This window comes from Chelonia mydas, chromosome 5, assembly GCF_015237465.2.
Source record: "Chelonia mydas isolate rCheMyd1 chromosome 5, rCheMyd1.pri.v2, whole genome shotgun sequence".
Classification (NCBI taxonomy): Eukaryota; Metazoa; Chordata; order Testudines; family Cheloniidae; genus Chelonia; species Chelonia mydas.
Window position 1 is genome coordinate 17,826,564 of NC_051245.2, and position 13,884 is coordinate 17,840,447.

General features: G+C 37.9%; 1 protein-coding gene across 2 annotated transcripts in view; it reads left to right on the plus strand.

The window, feature by feature from the left end:
- The window catches only part of DCC (DCC netrin 1 receptor), a 928,337-nt gene that overhangs the window by 817,380 nt on the left and 97,073 nt on the right, over window positions 1-13,884 (plus strand). For both annotated transcript variants that reach the window (XM_037902678.2, XM_043547198.1), the window contains exons 19-20: window positions 3,477-3,584; window positions 10,890-11,084. In XM_037902678.2, coding sequence (XP_037758606.1) covers window positions 3,477-3,584; window positions 10,890-11,084 — 303 coding nt within the window. The remainder of the gene's footprint in view (window positions 1-3,476; window positions 3,585-10,889; window positions 11,085-13,884) is intronic.

Here is a 13,884-nt window from a genome sequence, read left to right on the forward strand (position 1 = left end):
GTATTTCTGATTGTTAATGCCTATTTTATACCCATTCTGCGTGTGGAAGTTCCCTTAATGAAGAATGTTCATATCAATATTCATATAAAATTCAGTAGAAATCAGCAACATGGGGTGGAAGGAAGGTGTGCACCCACAATACAAAAACAATAATTAGAGCCAAATTTTGGGCCTTGATATACCCAGATAATTCTCATTGACTTCAGTGGGAGCTAATGAGAGCTGAGAGCAAGATTTGGTCTTTTAATTTTACTCACAATTCCTTATGTTCACAATCTGTTGAATCCCAGAACTCAAACTTCAGCCCTTCAACAGAAATTGATGAGCCAGTGTCATAAACAGGTTCTGAGTTGAATGTTTTTTATGAAGCACAACCCATTAGAGGCTATTGTTGTTACACTAATTTTCCTAGTTAAGTGTGCAGGCATGTCATACTGTAAATATATCTAGGTTAAGAGATTTGAAGAACTAAAATTGTGCATTGTGTGCCTAATTTTGAACATCCTTGTTCGAATATTTTGGCCTTACTAAATAGAATGATCAAAAATCTTGACATGACCAGGCTCATCTGTAAGGAAACCCAATGGAATAGTTAAAGTTAGCATCCAGTAGCCATTAGGCCTAAGCCAAAACATCAGTGAATGATCGTCTCACCTACTTATCAATATTAATTATAATGTGATCTTCCTTTTTACATCTTTCTTGATTGTTTGGGATCCTTTTTTGAATAGGGTCATTTGACACATTAATTGTAAGATTAGCTGATCAGTATTCTGTTGAATCCTGTATTCAATATCGTAATGATCCTTTCTTTGTTAAGTGTGTGGTTGTTCATTTGTTTCACAGTATTTAACACCATTATATATTTTTCATTTTGGGTCAGATGTTCATTTAGAACCTCTTTGTTTAATATAGATTTTTTTCTGATGTAACATCAACCCAACGAAATTTTTAGGAACAATATTTTAAAAAAGACTTTGAGGCAGATTTTCAAACGTTCAGAAAATTCACATAGTGGAAGTCAGGTAGGAGGTGGTGAATAGAGCTGTGGAGCTCACACTGCACTGCCCTGTTCTTTTTCTATATTGCACATGCCTTTCACAATGAGCTGTGTGACTGCTCTAAGGGTATGTCTATACTGCAAGCCAAGGTATGATTACAGCATGTGTAGGCATACCCGTATTAGATTTACCTGCAATAGCACAGCCGAAAATAGCAGCGTAGGTCTGAAAGTGTAACTGTAAATGGGGAATCATCATCAAGTTAGTTTATTTCCAGTGAGGTCCCTCAGGGATCAGTTCCTTGACTTAATGCTATTTAACATAAGGAAACATCACTGACCAAGTTTGCAGATGACACAAAAATTGGGCAAGTGGTAAACAAGGAAGAGGATGGGTCTGAGCAATCTGGATTACTTGGTAAACTGGGTGCATGCAAACAATATGTATTTTAATAGTCTAAATGTAAATGTATATATCTAGGAATGAAGAATATAGGCAATACTTACAGGTTGGGGGACTCTATCCTGGGACACAGTGACCTTGAAAAACATTTTATGGTTGTGGTGGATAATCACCTGTACATGAGCTCCCAGTGTGATGGTGTTGCCAAAAGAGCTAGTGTGATCCTTGGATGCATATGTAGGGGAATCTCGAGAAAGAGTAGACAGGTATTTTTACCTCTATATTTGGCACTGGTGTTTCTGCTGCTGAAATATTGTGCCCACAGTACAAAAAGGATGTTGATAAATTGAAGAGGGTTCAAGGAAGAGCCACCAGAATGATTAAAGGATTAGAAAATTTGTCTTAGAGTGATAGACTCAAAGAGCTCAGTCTGTTTAACTCAACAAAGAGGCAGTTATGGGGTGATGTGATTACAATCTGTAAGTGTCTACGTGGGGAACCACTATTTTATAATGGGCTCTGCAATCTAGCAGAGAAAGGTATTACACAGTCCAGTGGCTGGAAGTTGAAACTAGACAAATTCAGACTGTAAATAAGGCATAATTTTTTAACAGTAAGGGTAATTAACTATTGGAACAATTTACAAAAGGCTTGTGGTAGATTCTCCATCACTGACAATTTTTAAATAAAAATTGTTTGTTTTTCCAAATGATATGCTTTAGGAGTTATTTTGGGGAAATTCTGTTGCCTGTGTTAAACAGGAAGTCAGACTACATGATCACAATGGTCCCTTCTGGCCTTAGAATCCATGAATCTATGAATGAATCTAGGAAAGAGGCACAGTTTTCAGCATGGCTGTACAAGCACTCCAGGATCCTGGATACTTACCTGCATTGCTAGCCCACATTAAAGCCCACGTCACTGCATCTACACTGCTATTTTTAGTTATACTTGCATGGGTAAATCTCATGTGCTTATATATACCTGTGCTGAAATCACACCTTAGACTACAGTATAGACATAATCTAAGGGCTTGTCTTCACCACGCGGAGATCAGTTTAGTGAGTCTAGTGAAGACCCACAAAATCGATGGAACAGCACTCTCAGGTCGACCCCGGTACTCCAGCTCTGCAAGAAGAGTAAGGGAAGTCAACCGGAGAGTGTCCCCCATCGACCCAGTGCAGTGAAGACACTGAGGTAAGTTGACCTAAGCTACGTCGACTCCAGCTACGTTATTCACATAATAGCTTAATTTAGATCGACCTACCCCAGTAGTGAAGGAAGCCCTAAGTTAACACCTACTATATTATACCCCAAACACTGAACATCTAGCTCAGGAACAGTATAGCTCAGTGCAGTCCTCATCATGTTCTTTAACAATAACCACTCCCCTCTTTCTCCACTCTGCTGATAGTCTGTACACCACCAGAAGATCCCATTGATGATCATCCCTAAGCCACTCTGCAAGATTATGTGGCAAACATGCAACAGACATGCAGTGTAAAGAAGGCACAAGACACTCACAGACCCAGCCTTCTATATTTAATGGGATATATTGCTCTATTTAGGACTCCTTTTGTACTATTGTTACACAATACTCCCAGGACTTTGCTACTATATCCAGAATGTCTCATGTTAGGTGTATTTTCATTTAATTTAATTTCATAAATGGTGATGGGCACCTAAAAAATCTTTGTAACATGGTAGTAGCAGTGGTATTAATATTAAATATGGTGATGCCTTGAGGCCCTAACATAGACAGTAGGTGCTCAAATACCACAGTGATGCGTGAAAGATAAGCACCAGAGTGGAATGGAATGGGATAAAAAGGATCTACATTTCCAGAAGTACCCATAACCAATGGGATGATACAATAGTTTCCCTTAAGAATCGAGGTTTTAGTTCTCAACATATATTGCCCGAGAATGTATCTGTAATGCATCAGAGGATCTAAGAAAAGAAGTAAATGCAGAATGAGTAGTTATGCAGAATGACTGATATAGCATTTTAAGGAAAACAAGTATATAGCTGAGAAACTGATGGTTTGTGTTCTATTATTTCCATTCTTTTAAGCACCAACCTCTGCTCCCAAGGATTTGACAGTCATTACTCGGGAAGGGAAGCCTCGAGCTGTCATTGTCAGCTGGCAGCCTCCATTAGAAGCCAATGGAAAAATTACTGGTAAATGCTTATATTATCCCATGTCTATCTTTTTATTTTACAGCTGTTCACTTTCTGGTTTCACTCCTCCATTATTCTTCTTCTATCTTTCTTTGTTTCCACTATAATATTTCATCTGAACTTTCTTTTTTTTCTGCATAGAAATGCTGAGTTATATTAGTAGTTAATTCAGTGCCAGAGTTACAGTGAGATGGAGAATTGAGAGAATATAAATCCTTTAGTTTTAATTGCTGAAGGCATTAATATACTTTCTAAATGTAGTAATTCTGAGCAAAGGTCTTCTGGTGGCAATTAGAAATGACTAATAATAAGTAGTTTGTTTGGCAATATTGTAATACATAAGGTATATAATGATAGGTTGCTTAGTACAACACATAAATGGTAGGATTTATGTAGATGTTTAACTTTATAATAACAATTTAAAGCACTGATGATCAGAAAAACTCTAATATTGACTGACAAGGACTGAACTTAATGGATGCTTCACAATGACAAATTTTATTGTTCAAAATATTAGAGATAACATCAATGCATAATTAAGACACCCATTACAAGCCCATAATGTTAATTTAGTATGAAGAATATAACAGGTTCTATCAGAGATTTTGCATCTAAATGATCACTTTAGGATTTTAATAGACATCTAAGAGACATAGAATTATTGTGACAAATATCATTCAATTTAAAAATATGCACATAATGGTTTAATTAACACAAACTATTGGGATAGACTCCTGGAAGTCATGCAGCATATCTTCTGTGTGTCAGAGATAGTCTGTGTATGTCACCAATACTACTACTAATTCCTGACACATATCGCTCAAGCATCCTGAACTATAAATGCTGGCGCAAGAATACTTCTAAATATAAACCCTGTGTGAGTAATTCAAAGCCTATTGGATCAGATTCTTAACCTGTGCCGAACAACATATTTCCATTGGCTTTGGTAGAACTGGGGTGGTTTACACCAATGGAGAATCTGGTCCAGTATTACCAGTAAAATAAGATATATTTGGATCTGTCGGGAAATTTCCCAGGGATAATACACCTCAGGTTGGAAATACTCTATTCATTATTTCCCTGTACATTATATTCAGTACTTTATACTCAATGACCACATCCAAAAGAAAGGCATGTTAAAGGTATGCATTTTCATAGAATTTTTTTTTCTGACATTAACCCAATTTCAGAGGGAAAAATGGTCATTTTAATTGGCAGTCAGTGGTCCTGAGTCTTCTTTCTGTTCTGCTGTGTAACTCCATTGACTTAAATAGAATTACTCCTGATTTCCATAGGTGTAAGTGAGAGAAGAATCAAAGGCAGTAACTTTAATGGAGTTTCTTATTTACAGGGTTGTAAGTGAGAGCTGACTTTGCTTGAAAATTTCCATGGAGAACTATTCTTCATTGTGGAATTGTTTGAAAAACAACACATACAGGAAATCTATAATGCAGCCAGGAGTGGCCAAATGTTATTTAGAAATGTCAAGCAAAGGCAAAACGACCAAAACTCCATATCTGCAAATATTTAAGCAAGTGTGTAACTTTATTAACGTGACTAATCCCATTGAATGATTTGTAATATGTTACATAGTTGAGGTGATATATGACACATGACGTTCATATCATCATCACAAGGACTAACCTAAATGGGCTGACTGATACATGACTACAAAGAACTTTCATAGTTAGAACAACCTCTAAATAACTGCATACAATCCTGTAAACATCATACAATGCCAAAAATCTTTAAAGTACAATCATGGCCTTTCATTCTGACATTTTTTTCTCTGCATTAATACCCCAATTCATTTGGAAACAGGGACATGCAAAGATTATTTTATTTTAAAGTGAATAGAGGGATATTGATGAGAATACTTATGCCGATTTGCACCAGCTGAGGATTTAGACACAAGAAGTTTCCCAAGAATTAGAGTAGCCAAGGAAATTATTTCTATAGACAATTATTATTTCACATTAGTTCTGTTATTCTAAGGGTTACTATAATTTCTATTTCTGTGGGCTTTCATCTTATGTTTTAAAATAATACCATAAGGCTTAATAATGCAATCTGAACCTCACCTATCTTTACCCATGTGGTGTCTCATGTAAGTTGGTCAGGGTCCACAAAAACATGAGGGTCCAGTCATAGATCTGGTTGTAGGATCAGGGACTCAATTTGCTCATAGTACAATTCTTGTGGTTTTAGTCACTTTGGTTTTATATGAAAATAATTAATTTCTATTTTTGTTTGTTTATTTTACAGTTACTGTGGTTTTATGTGGTGGAATTTTATAAGTGATATAAGAATTTAAGAATGGCCATACTGGGTCAGTCCAATGGTCCATCTAGCCCAGTATCCTGTCTTCTGACAATGGCGAGTGTGACATTCTTTAGAGGGAAAGAACAGAATAGGGCAATTATCAAGTGATCCATCCCCCTGTTGTCCTCTCCCAGCTTCTGTTGTCCACTCTAGGGACATCCAGAGCTTGGAGTTGCATGCCTGACAATCTTGGCTAATAGCCATTGATGAACCTATCCTCCATAAACTTTTCTGATTCTTTTTTTAATCCAGTTATACTTTTGACCTTCACAGATACCCCGGCAATGAGTTCAACAGGTTGACGGTGTCTTGTGTGAAAAAGTACTTCCTTATGTTTGTTTTAAATCTGCTGCCTATTAATTTCACGGGGTGATCCCTGTTTCTTGTGTTATGTGACAGGGTAAATAACACTTCCTTATTCACTTTTCTCCACACCATCCATAATTTTATAGACCTGTATCAATTCCTACCTTAGTTGTCTCCTTTCCAAGATGAATACCCAGTCTTTTTAATCTCTCTTCAAATGGAACCTGTTCCATACTGCTTATCAGGGGTGCTGGAAGTAGAGGTGCTGGGGGTGCAGCAGCACTCGCTGGTGTGAAGTGGTTTCCATCATATATGGGGGTTTTCAGTTTTGTTCAGTGGCTTTCAGCACCTCCAGTATAAAAATTGTTCCAACACCACTATTCCTACTTGTACTTGTTGCCCTTCTCTGAACTTTTTCCAATTCTAATATATCTTTTTTTTTAAATGGGGCAACCAGAACTGTACACAATATTCACGATGTGAGTGTAGCATGGATTTATGTAGTGGCATTATGATATTTTCTGTCTTAGTAGCTATCCCTTTCCTAATATTCGGTGGGCCTTTTTGATTGCCATTGCACTTTAAGCAGATGGTTTCAGAGAAATATTCACAATGACTTTTATAGATAGACTCATAGATATTAAAGTCAGAAGGAACCATTATGATCATCTAATCCGACCTCCTGCACAATGCAGGCCACAGAATCTCACCCACCCACTCCTGCGATAAACCTCTCACCTACGTCTGAGCTATTGAAGTCCTCAATCATGGTTTAAAGACTTCAAGGAACAGAGAATCCTCCAGCAAGTGACCCGTGCCCCATGTTACAGAGGAAGGCGAAAACCCCCCAGGGCCTCTTCCAATCTGCCCTGGAGGAAAATTCCTTCCCGACCCCAAATATGGCGATCAGCTGAACCCTGAGCATGTGGGCAAGATTCACCAGCCAGACACCCAGGAAAGAATTCTCTGTAGTAACTCAGATCCCAGCCCATCTAACATCCGATCACAGGCCATTGGGCCTATTTACCATGAATAGTTAAAGATCAATTAATTGCCAGAATCATGTTATCCCATCATACCATCTCTGGTGACAGGTTGGGTCACAGAAACCCCCTTGTGAACTGCCACATGATGTGCTGAGACTGCCTCTAAGCCCGTTTTCCCTGGCAGCTTGGGAGTTCAAGTACCCTGTCTTATTGAGCCAGACACACTAGCCTGCTGCAGACACTGACCCAGGTCTGAACCACATCCCCCAAAAGCTGTAGACTTAACTGAAAACAGCTTAAGAAGTGCTTCTGTCTCTAGCACCCAGATACCCTCTTCCCAATGGGATCCAAACCCCAAATAAATCTGTTTTACTCTGTATAAAGCGTGTACGGGTAAACTCATAAATTGTCTGCCATCTATAACACTGATATAACACTAATTACATGTTCTGGGTTAATTAATAAGCAAAAAGTGATTTTTTAAATATAAAAAGTAGGATTTAAGTGGTTCCAAGTAATAACAGAGAAAACAAAGTAAATTAGCAAGCAAAATAAAACAAAACCACACAAGTCTAAGCCAAATACAGTAGGAAACTAAATGTAGGTAAATCTCACCCTTAGAGATGTTCCAGTAAGCTTCTTTCACAGACTAGACTCCTTCCTTGTCTGGGTCCAGCAATCACTCACACCCCCCATAGTTACTGTCCTTTGTAGATGACTTCTGGATACCCTTCTGGCTCTGTCAATCTGTTTCTTCACTTCCCCAGGTGGGTATTGTAGTTTTAAGAATGCGTGATTGACAGAGCCAGAAGGGTACCCAGAAGTCAACTACAAAGGACAGGCCCAATAAAGAAAGTAACAGAATGCCACTAGCCATCACCTACAGCCCCCAACTAAAACTTCTCCTGCGCATTATCAAGGATCTACAACCTATCCTGAAGGATGATCCCTCACTCTCACAGACCTTGGGAAACAGGCCAGTCCTCGTTTACAGCCCCCCAACCTGAACTAAATACCCACCAGCAACTGCACACCACACAACATAAACACTAACTCAGGAACCAGTCCCTGCAACAAACCGCATTGCCAACTCTGTCTGAGTATGTATTCAAGGGATACCATCATAGGACCTAACCACATCAGCCACACCATCAGGGGCTCATTCATCTGCACATCCACCAATGTGATATATGCCATCATGTGCCAGCAATGCCCCTCTGCTATATACATTGGACAAACTAGACAGTCTCTACACAAAAGAATAAATGGACACAAATCAGACATCAAGAACTGTAATATTAAAAAACCAGTAAGAGAGCACTTCAATCTCCCTGGACACTCAATAACAGACTTAAAAGTGGCCACTCTTCAGCAAAAAAACCTTCAAGAACAGACTTCAACTAGAAACTGGAGAACTGGAATTAATTTGCAAACTTGACACCATCAAATTAGGCTTGAATAAAGACTGGGAGTGGCTGGGTCACTACAAAAAGTAATTTTCCCTCTGTTGATACTCACACCTTCTTGTCAACAGTTGAAAATGGGCCACATCCACTCTAATTGAATTGGCCTCGTGAATTGACCCCCCCCCCCCCCCCAGTTCAGTAAGGCAACTCCCATCTTTTCATGTACTGTAATATATGTACTGCGTACTGTATTTTCCACTCCATGCATCTGATGAAGTGGGTTATAGCCCACGAAAGCTTATGCCCAAATAAATGTGTTAGTCTCTAAGGTGCCACAAGGACTCTTCATTGTTTTTACATATCCACATGTTTGTTGACACATTCAAAGAAATCTAATAAACTGCTGTGGCTTGATTTCCTTTTACAAAATCTGTGCTGAGTCTTCCCCAACATGTTGTATTCATCTATGTGTCTGATAGTTCTGTTTTTTACTATAGGTTCATTCAATTTGCCTGGTAAGTTAGGCAAGAAATTAGGTAATAAGTTAAGTTTACTAGCCTGTAATTGCTGGCATTGCCTCTGGGTCCTTTTTTAAAATCAGAATTACGTTAGCTATCCTTCAGTCATCTGATATAGAGGCTAATTTAAGTGATAGATTACGTACTACAGTTAGTTGTTCTGCAAGTTCACATCTGTAATTTCTGCATTTTCCTTCAGAACCCTTGGGTGAATACCATCTGGTTCTAGTGACTTATTACTTTTAATTTATCAGTTTGTTCCAAAACCTCCTCTATTGACACTTCAGTCTGGGACAGTTCCTCAGATTTGTCACGTAAAAAGAATGGCTCAGGTATGGGAATCTCCCTCATATCTTCAGCAGTGAAGACTGATGCAAAAAAAAAATATATTAACTTCTCCACAACAGCATTGTCTTCTTTGAGTGCTCCTTTAACACCTCGATCATCCAGTGCCCCTCTGATTGTTTTGCAAGATTCCTGTGTCTGATTTCTGTGTCCTTAGTTGCTTTTAGTGTTTGTACTTTTTGCTGGTTGTTCTTCAACATGTTTTTGCCCTGCCTAATTATACTTTTACACTTGACTTGCTAGTGTTTATGCTCCTTTCTATTTTTCTCACTAGGATTTCACTTCCAATTTTTGAATGTTACCTCTTACTGCCTCTTTTACTCTGTTAATTAGCCATGGTGACATTTTTTGATCCTTGTACTGCTTTTTTTTTTAATTTGGAGTATACGTTTAGTTTGAGCCTCTATTATGGTTTTTTAATAAGGTTTCCATGCAGCTTGCAGGCATTGCACTTTTCTGACTGTTCCTTTTAATTTCCATTTTACTAACTTCCTCATTTTTGTGTAGTTCCCCTTTTTGAAGTTAAATGCTACTGTGGTGGGTTTCTTTGGTATTTTCCCCCTTACCAGGATGTTAAATTTAATTACATTATGGTCATTATTACTCAGCACGTCAGCTGTATTCACCTTTTGGACAGGCTCCTCTGCACAATTTAGGACTAAATCAAATTACCTACAGCGGTGGTTTATTTTATTTTCCTGGGGATTGTGAGATACAGTGATAGCATTACAGTGAGTTATCATGGTTTTTTCAAATGGATTTACTGTATAGTTACCAGGAAATATTGCATGGTTTCTCATGAGCACCCAGTGAATGATGTGCATCGTCAATGTTCAGAGTAACAGCCGTGTTAGTCTGTATTCGCAAAAAGAAAAGGAGTACTTGTGGCACCTTAGCGACTAACCAATTTATATGAGCATAAGCTTTCGTGAGCTACAGCTCACTTCATCGGATGCAGTGAGCTGTAGCTCACGAAAGCTTATGCTCAAATAAATTGGTTAGTCTCTAAGGTGCCACAAGTACTCCTTTTCTTTTATCATCAATGTTGTTTAGTTTTATACCAGCCCTGAAACACTAAAGACTTATCACATATGGCTTATGACTGATATCATACTGGATCACGAGTCTGAATTTGACAAGTGCAATGTACAAGTAACAAATATAACACAGTAAAGCTTGCTAGGTATTTCCCTAATTGTTAATCCTATGTTTTATATTGCAGTGAATACTGCAATTGATACTCTGATCTTGAAATAGGAAAATTATGCATTAATTCTTGTAACATTCATCAAAATAGATTTTAATGAAAGACCTGTCATTAATGTAGGTGAAATAAAAAACATTTATCTTGACTGAAATTTGAATTTTAAATATAGATTGTAAAATGCACTATATGTACTAACCAAGACAATGTTTATGCAGCTTATATTCTGTTCTACACCTTGGACAAGAATGCTCCAATTGATGACTGGGTTATGGAGTCAATCAGTGGTGACCGACTTACTCATCAAATCATGGACCTCAACCTAGATACTGTGTATTACTTTAGAATCCAAGCTCGCAATGCCAAAGGAGTGGGACCGCTCTCTGACCCTATTCTCTTCCGGACTCTGAAAGGTTTGAATTTTTCTCTTAGATAGCTGGATATTAATGAGATATACAACATGCTCATGCTTCAATGCTTGCAGTTTACTTCAGTGACATTAGGAGTCAGTTATGCTAACACTAATACAAAAGTTTTAGAAGGCACTCTGAAACCGTTATTGAGAGACTGGAACTAGCGCCATAGTAGACAAAAATGAACACCATAATAATGCAGCAGCTGTATTCACACGCATACCATTGGGTAAAAAAACAACGACATCATTCCATTTTCTCCCATGAACAAGGAAGCTAATTGCACATGACTGCAATTTCTTAGTGAGATACTGTTTCACCTTGGTATTTATTTTATCTCTGTTGGTGGCTGTAAAGAACTAGTAATTACTCTCTCACATATCTAGAAAATAGGGATACAAAATTATGATTTCCTTCTTTTTAATTGATCAAACAAATGCAAAATAATTAAAGAACAGATCAACACTGTCTGAGGCACAGTCTAATTGGATACATATGGAATTTTCTCTCTTACTTGGAACAAACTATTTGTCGGCCTAAACAAGTCTGTGCCAGATATCTCTCTTGCTGGCCAGTATGGAGGAAAGGCAAGATGAGGGGGACCTTTTCAATGGCTTGTGCCTCAGTGCGTGTTAATGGGGAGCAGTGCCTGTGCTTACTGGAACTCTGGACTGCAACCATGTTTGGCCCCATTGAAAGTGGAAGTGGAGAGATAATCCACAAACGCAAAGACCTGTCACAATCTGCCCCTACGTTATTAGCCATGAAAAGGTAGACTATATTACTGCGAGTGGCACAAAGGGTACTGGCAGCAACTGTGTGCCTTATGTTTGAAACTGTCACTTATGTAGTTACATGACAGTATATAAAGTCTTCTTTTTTAAAAGGCAATTAATTAAGGAAACAAATAGAGTGACATAAGTTATGTGCCTATTTTAGGAAACTGGGGTCACATGTAGTAGAGCTGTAGCTTTTCGAGAGCAAAAATTCCTAAGCTTTTGAGTATAAAAAATAATGTCTTCACAGAAGGCTGCTTAAAATGAAGATGGGCCAGAGCTGAAAAGCTCTGATCAGAGGTTTCAGATCCAATTCCATTTGTAGGGAGTAAGAGGTCTGGATCCAATATTCTGCTTCAGGCCTATCTTTAATTTAAACATATATATGAAAATGACTGAACAAAAGGGCAATTCATATGCAATACTCTGTAGATCTACATACATCTTATCCTTGTTTTCCTTGTAGGAAAGAGGTATTATGCAAGTTCAGCCTTTAACAAATATTGGAACAGAAACGTCATTTTTCCTACTCCTGCTGCTTTTGAAGGAGGAAAGGGAGACTCCATTTTCAGTCAGTCCCTAGCATCGCAATGAATTGGCCAGTGCACTCAGCAGCATTGGCAGAGGGCTAGCCGTTATCTATGTGTATAAAGACCATGTTATCAAATATTCAGGCTAAGTGTGAAAACCCTCATATAACAGTTTTAGTGAATTAACAAGAGTCAGAAAAATGAAAAAAATGTATTAATTTGTTCAGAGCTTATCACAGTCTATCCAGATTTTCAGGACTTACTTGTCCGAGTCTGGTTTCACTCTGAATGAATTATTTGTAGGATCCTGATTATTCATTCTCAACAACCATGAAATGTGAATAGAAAGCACTTTGCAAGTGCTTAGTCTCTATCAACTTGAGGGGTGCCAAGTTAATTTCATGCTCCCAATTTGTGCCAAGTAAAAGAACTCTGTTAGAGAGAATTTAAAGTGAGTCAAAGAATCAAAATATAATAATGACAGAGTAATGAGACATCAAAAGATACAGAGACCCAGATATCTAACTAAACAAAAAGATTAATGGGCTAGATATCACCTACTTCATAGTGTTTACACAAAGTACCATAAAATTCATTTGGGAAATAAATTCTATATCAGAGAGCATCAAGAGATACCAAAAAGATAAATTTACACATTTGTTACATCTTGTAATAGTCTACAAGGACTATGTTTAATACCCTGACGTGAATATTTAATGTTATCCACCCTAAATATGTCATGTTCAATAATATTCAGCTGGTTTTTGACAAATCTGTCTCTACCTATAAGGCGAAAAGAGCTTCTGAAGGCTTGAGTGCATTCTGCATTATGCAGAAACGTTGGTTTCCTGACCTTAATGATTATTAACAGGAGATATGCATGTGACTTATGGTAATGAATGCTCTGTTGGCAAATAGATGTTTTGATCACAAGATATTTTAAACCGCAAGGAACTAAGGAAGCATCAAAGATCTATAAAGTCACCCCTTATCTGATTTAAGATATTATAGCACACAAAGCTCTTTCAAGGAAACCACACCCCTAGTCGGTTATAAAACTGCAGCTGAATTTTTTTTCTCCGTAACATGCCTTTAGTAACTAACTATGCAGTGACCTGTACAAGAACAGATACGTTTTATTGTACATATCACTGCCACATGAGCAAAGTGCTTATGGTTTTTCCCCTTAGATCCATTGGTAACAAAATGTAATCCAAGGAGAGATCTTCAGCTGTTTTAAATTGTCATAACTCCAGCTGAGGATCAGCCTGCATGTTCTTTGGCTGGGTATGGTCATATTCACCATTTAAGACATAATTGCTCGGATACAGGCATTACCAGGTCGTTCTTATGTGCCAGGAGGAGATGAGGGTGTGAGATGTGATTATCTACCCCATAATTAATTACTAGGGAGTGCGTCCCTTTTTTGTTGTTATATACGTTGGACCAAAACCTGATTCAGGTTTTATTTAGTTCTTATGCGAACAGGTTCCA